This window comes from Triticum aestivum, unplaced genomic scaffold, assembly GCF_018294505.1.
Source record: "Triticum aestivum cultivar Chinese Spring unplaced genomic scaffold, IWGSC CS RefSeq v2.1 scaffold19203, whole genome shotgun sequence".
NCBI lineage: Eukaryota > Viridiplantae > Streptophyta > Magnoliopsida > Poales > Poaceae > Triticum > Triticum aestivum.
In genome coordinates this window covers 2,815-8,388 of record NW_025231243.1, presented here as the reverse complement: position 1 = coordinate 8,388, position 5,574 = coordinate 2,815, and the positions used below count along the sequence as shown (strand labels likewise).

The 5,574-nt window shown below is 40.7% G+C and overlaps 1 protein-coding gene and 2 long non-coding RNA genes across 3 annotated transcripts in view; all 3 read right to left on the bottom strand.

Moving 5' to 3' along the window:
• Nucleotides 1-2,403: 2,403 nt before the first annotated feature.
• Nucleotides 2,404-3,426, bottom strand: LOC123175775 (uncharacterized). The gene is made up of 3 exons (XR_006488131.1): nucleotides 3,231-3,426; nucleotides 2,987-3,136; nucleotides 2,404-2,881 (listed from the first exon to the last, which is right to left on the bottom strand). It is a non-coding gene; the product is annotated as an uncharacterized lncRNA (long non-coding RNA).
• Nucleotides 3,427-3,548: 122 nt separating this feature from the next.
• Nucleotides 3,549-5,024, bottom strand: LOC123175774 (uncharacterized). Its single transcript, XR_006488130.1, has 5 exons — nucleotides 4,987-5,024; nucleotides 4,796-4,893; nucleotides 4,041-4,173; nucleotides 3,864-3,951; nucleotides 3,549-3,761 (listed from the first exon to the last, which is right to left on the bottom strand). It is a non-coding gene; the product is annotated as an uncharacterized lncRNA (long non-coding RNA).
• A 1-nt stretch (nucleotide 5,025) lies between these two features.
• LOC123175771 (putative disease resistance protein RGA3) overlaps nucleotides 5,026-5,574 on the bottom strand; it is a gene marked incomplete at its 3' end in the record, with an annotated part of 3,356 nt that continues 2,807 nt past the window's right edge. Inside the window, exon 2 of the mRNA XM_044590303.1 lies at nucleotides 5,026-5,567. Coding sequence (XP_044446238.1) covers nucleotides 5,026-5,567 — 542 coding nt within the window. The remainder of the gene's footprint in view (nucleotides 5,568-5,574) is intronic.

Below are 5,574 nucleotides of genomic sequence, written 5' to 3'. Positions count from 1 at the left end.
TAACCATCTATTGATCAACGAGCTAGTCAACTAGAGGCTTACTAGGGACGTGGTGTTGTCTATGTATCCACACATGTATCTGAGTTTCCTATCAATACAATTATAGCATGGATAATAAACGATTATCATGAACAAGGAAATATAATAATAATAACTAATTTATTATTGCCTCTAGGGCATATTTCCAACATAAACATGGCATGGAGGCCTAACATGGGCATGCCCACTTGCTTGCAAAAGTTGGGGCAGTCCTGATATTTCCAAAGAAATATCATGTTCAATGGAGAGTGTTCAAATAGGCCAGAAGGATCTGTTTGGGAGCAACTCATTTCTCGACATCCTGTAAATGAACCCATTTTTTCATGTCCTTGTATTCAAGGCACCATGCCAAATTGTATGGGTTTTTGCCAAGTTTTGTCTTTTCTGGAGTTTTCTCAGTGAAAAGGTCCTATTAATGGCAAAACATGTCAAAACGTGCATACGGTGTCGGAAGTCGTTCAAACCAGGCATGTATGCCTAAAATGGACATGCCGACTTGCTTGCAAAAGTTGGGGCATGTGCTAAGATCTCCGAAGAAATACCATATTTAATGGAGAGTATTCGGATGGGCCAGAAGGGTATGTTTGGAAGCACCTCATTTCTCGACATCCCTTAAATTGCCCCATTTCTCATGGCCTTGTATGACCAATTCAAGGCACCATGCCAAATTATTTGGGGTTTCGCCCAATTTTGCATTTTTCGAAGTTTTCTTGGTTAAGAAGGTTGATAAATGAGCGGATGTGTCACTACTTGCATATGGTGTCGAAAATCATCCAAACCAGGCATGTGCCTACCATGGGCATGCCTACCTTCTTTCAAAAGTGGTATTCATTTTAAGGATGTCCAAAAAAGACTATGTTCAACGGAGGGTGTTCGGATAGGCTAGAAGGGTCCGTTTGAAGGCTTGTTTTTTTTCGACATCCGTCAGATAACCTCCAATATTTTCCACCAACTTTTATGACCAATCAAAACACAATGCCAAGTTGTTTAGATTTTTGAGAAGTTTTGCATTTTCTAGAGTTTTCTCCGTGAAAATAGGGTGATAAATGGTCGGACGTGTCGCAACATGTAAACGATATTGGAAGTCGTTCAAACCTGAAATGGATGCCTCATATGTCGATGCCAGGCTCCTACAAGACGCTGGGATCATTTATCCATAGCCTAAAATATACCAGTTAGATGAGTGTATTTGTAATTCCCGTCATTATCACTCAACATAAAACATTTTTATTTTTTTCTAACAATTTCCAGAAATTTGTCGACAACTTTGGAATTTCAAAGTGTGTATGAGAATTGCACTAACTTGAACACTTTTTTTCCAATTTGAAAAAATGTTTGTGTTTTTGTTTTCCAATAATGCTTGCCAATTTGAAAAAGTGTTTGCATTTTTTTAAATGTTCAAAAATTGAAAAATTGTCATGTTTTCAAGAAAATGTTGACAAATTTGATAAATTATTCGTCTTTTTGAAAAATATCTACAGTTTCAGAAAAATGTCTACAATTCTAACTGTTCTCAAGATTTGGAAAATATTCACAATATCAAAGTATTTTTCAAAAAAAAAGGTTCAGAAATTTGAAAAAAAATCACGTTTCCAAAAGAAGTTCAAATTTTGAAAAACATTTCATATTTTTTAATAAATCAAAAAGTTGAAAAAACACATTAGTTTTTTTAGCAATAAAAGACGCTTTAGCTAGAATGTCCGGTCCGGTTGTATACCAATTTTGATCTTCTACAGTATTCCTCATAAAAAAAACACCTACAGTACGTCAATTCTAGGTGATAAACTACTGCGCCACACAATTGTCAACAACTCGTGATGGTTCTGGTGGCTAGTAGCAATGTCACGACCCTTGAGTTCTTGTGTTCGATGCGTAATATTAGCACTGTTTTTTTTTGGATTTTCGATCCGTGCGTGGGACAGTATACAATCACTAATGGGCCGGCCCAAGGCGGACTCAGAACAGGCCAGATCTCCGACGTATTTTCTAGAAAGACCATCCTACCCTTTATTATGAAGGGGTATGAACAGATCTCGTTCGTTGATGTGTTTCTGGAGGGTTGTACCGAAGAAGAAGTGGAATGTACACTTCAAAACAGAAACTTCAGTTTGTATTCAACAGCTGCACCCACTCCATACACCTTGGTCATCTTCACAGAAGCAACCGACAGATACTTCTGCTACCCAACCTGGAGCACAAGATCATGCAGCTGATGGCGAAGAATGCAGTGAATGGTGCTCGTCTCCTCTCTGGCGATGATCGACATTTGCCAGGCAACCCAACTAGCTCAGAAAACTAAATCACTCACGTATCACACCAAGTACGTGAATTCAGAGGCTGGCAGCGAGAGAAATATATAGCGAATTAAGGATGCACGTTTACGCCACCCAGGGCACGGCGGCTAGGGGTTTACCCCAAGTAACAGGAAGATGAGCTCCAGGGCTCTCATATACAGTAGATCCGGGCATTTCTACCCATTACAACCAGTGAAAGGTAACTTCAACGCTAAAGTAAAGCTGGTGAACAAGGAGACAGTGAAGGTCATAATCCAAAATAGCGACAGCCCTAGTCTTCAGAGCTGTTGGATGCGCGATGAAGGGTGTGGCAGTGTGTCGTGTAACTCCGGGGAAAGCGGTAAGTTGCTGTTAGATTTGATGAAGATAACCGCTGGGTGTCGGTTTCTTCGGTTAGATATGCAAGTAAAGGCTCCAGCAAGCATTTCTTCAGCAAGATATGTATCGTTCACGCTTCTGCTAGCCTAGCCTAGGAAAGGCTCCAGCAAGCATTTCTATTCCGCAGACTTGCAATTCAACTGATCACAGTTCTTGGCAGCACTCCAATTCTGAAACGTTTTGTTTTCAAGTCGGTTAAGCTAATAAGAACATGTTAGCTAGCTGCCTAGCTAGTGTACTTCTTGCAGAGTCGCATTTCACTGTGGCCTTATTACCTCGCATGAATAAACGTTCTGCTGGAGTTGCAGTTCTCGGCGAGAACCGTGAGTACAAAACCTTCTCCAATTACCCACACCAGCAAAATTCAACCAGCCATTTGAATTCAGTTTTATTCCGGGCAGGTACCTTTCATTTCCATGTTATATCTGTTGGCAAAGCAGCAGCAAAAGAAATGTGTGAGTACTTGGCATGGTAAAAATACTTTGCGATGCACTCATACCAAATGAGCACAATACTAACCATCGTGTAGCGTGCATATAATAATGAATGTGTACCAAAATCCATCTAAGATGACCATCTTAGGTACACTGCATCCGAGGAACAGTTAAAACCTCATCCACCGAACAGTGCCATGCTTGTGTGGCTGTTGCAGTATTACAAGACTGCCTCAGTCAACCACACCTTTCCCCAACTCATTTGGTTGCTTCCGAGGAGATTGATCTGCAAAACCAAGCAACATCATAGTTGAGATTAGCTACCAACAGTACATGCCTGTCTGACTGAAGTAGATAAAAGAATGATCAGAGCTGGTTACTCAAGTACCGCATGTAAACAGTTGGGCACCAAGTAGATACCCAGCATAATCGACATCCTCATTCACTGTTCACTTGATCAGACCAAATTTTCACTACTTTGTATTGGACGGTAATGGGAAGATAAAAAAAATCATAGAACTCGGAGTACAGATAGCACAAAGTGGTGCTCAGAAAATGGTTGGGGAGCGAAAATACAATCATGCCTCGTTGAGCTTTTCACAATTCCAGGATTGCCCTTCAATGTGAATTCACTGATTCAGCACTAGCAAGTCGCACAAATTCACTGATTTGATCGGCACATGATTACCTCTACCGCTAACAACAATTTCAGAATTACCTCAACTGTAAAACGCTGCACAAATTCACTGATTCAGCACGGATATGCACTATACCTTCAGACTCCACGCCTGAACTGCTACAGTATGCTGCCCATAAAATTCATTGACAACAATTATGCAAAATGTAAAGGTACCACGTTCAGTAGAATGTAGACTAAATTGGAAAACTGCAAAACCTTATCAGTATGCCGTGATGGTCTTTTGATCCTTAAAACTGAACGTTCCAGGTACACCATCAGGTCATCATGAGTTTTGGACAAAATGTAAACACAAGTGGCTGCAAAGCTTACCAAACAAACATAACAACACCTGAACAGCAAGCAAACAGAAATTAGAAATACAAGAACACCTGGTACTGATAGCAACATAGCAGTGTGAAAAATTGATAACCTTAATATCAGTAGCTTGATAGCTTGCATTTAATATCAGTGCGAAAAAAATGTATAACCTTAATGCCATACTAATGCCATATAGATATTTTGACTGTGACACCCAAGATAGGGAAGTAGACTAACACGTCTTGATGAATGAAAATAACCCAAATTTAAATGCAAAATACGAAGAAACCTATAAGATGAAGCAAAACAAATAAATGGTCATCACAGGTTTCATTGGTATTTACTCTTGAGCAGAAAAGAAGAGAGACTTGAAAAAGGCATTGGCTGATAATTACGTTGGTTTTCTCGACTATTTGAAAGACATGGGGCGCTGAGAAACAAATCTTAAATACTCCCTCCGTCCAAAAATACTTGTCATCAAAATGGATAAAAATGAACGTATCTAGAACTAAAATACGTCTAGATACTTCTTCTTTTATCCATTTTGATGACAAGTATTTCCGGATGGAGGGAGTACTTTCTAATATAGCAGTGGAAGTTGGTATTATTAATATGGCACAGTAGGAGTAAAGTTTCAGTTTAGATGTACTCACCAGAATTTTGTATAGGAAGGAAGACGACGGCCACAAGACCCTCATGTCATGAAAAGAGTTGGACTCTACAGGGCTGAAAGAATGTACAAGGCATTGTCCTGCACAGTGGATGGGAACAAACACACTGTTATTAAGCAAGATTGCAACAAAAGGGCAAAGTGGAAAAACACAATAAAGTATGTTTGTGTTACCTTGGATCATTATAGTACGATTTTCGGGATGGTTCCCTCCTGTCTTATCTGCTGGTTGCTGCACAATCCGACATTTAGCTCTTGCAGTGATTTGGGGAGGCCATCCTTGGGCAATGATGAGAGGGCTGGACATTCATAGATTGTTAATTTCTTGAGGCTGGTAAGGTTGCTCATCCCTGCAGGGAGTTGGTGAAGGTCCTTGAAACATGAAAAGTCAAGTTCCTGGAGGGAGGAGAGGAGTTGAAGGGCGTCCTCTTGCTCCTTGCTGAACCGCTCCATCCCTTCACACCAATTCCCTCGAAGTTTCAGCTTGGTGAGGGAGGAAGAGAGGAATCTACAGACGGGTGCAGCAAGAAATCCTGCTATGTCATCTGTCCCGAGCTCATGCAGTGTGGATGAAACAATCTGTGTCTGCTGCTCTTCACCTCCCTCAGCATCCTCCAAAGCCCGTCTGGGATTGGGATCCCAATCAGCAAAAAATCTATGGCTGCCCCTGACTTCTAATTCCTTGAGTTGGCCGCCGGTGGTAATGAGAGACCACAAGACCTGACATTTCAGATCCTCTCCACAATTACCCAATTCTAATCT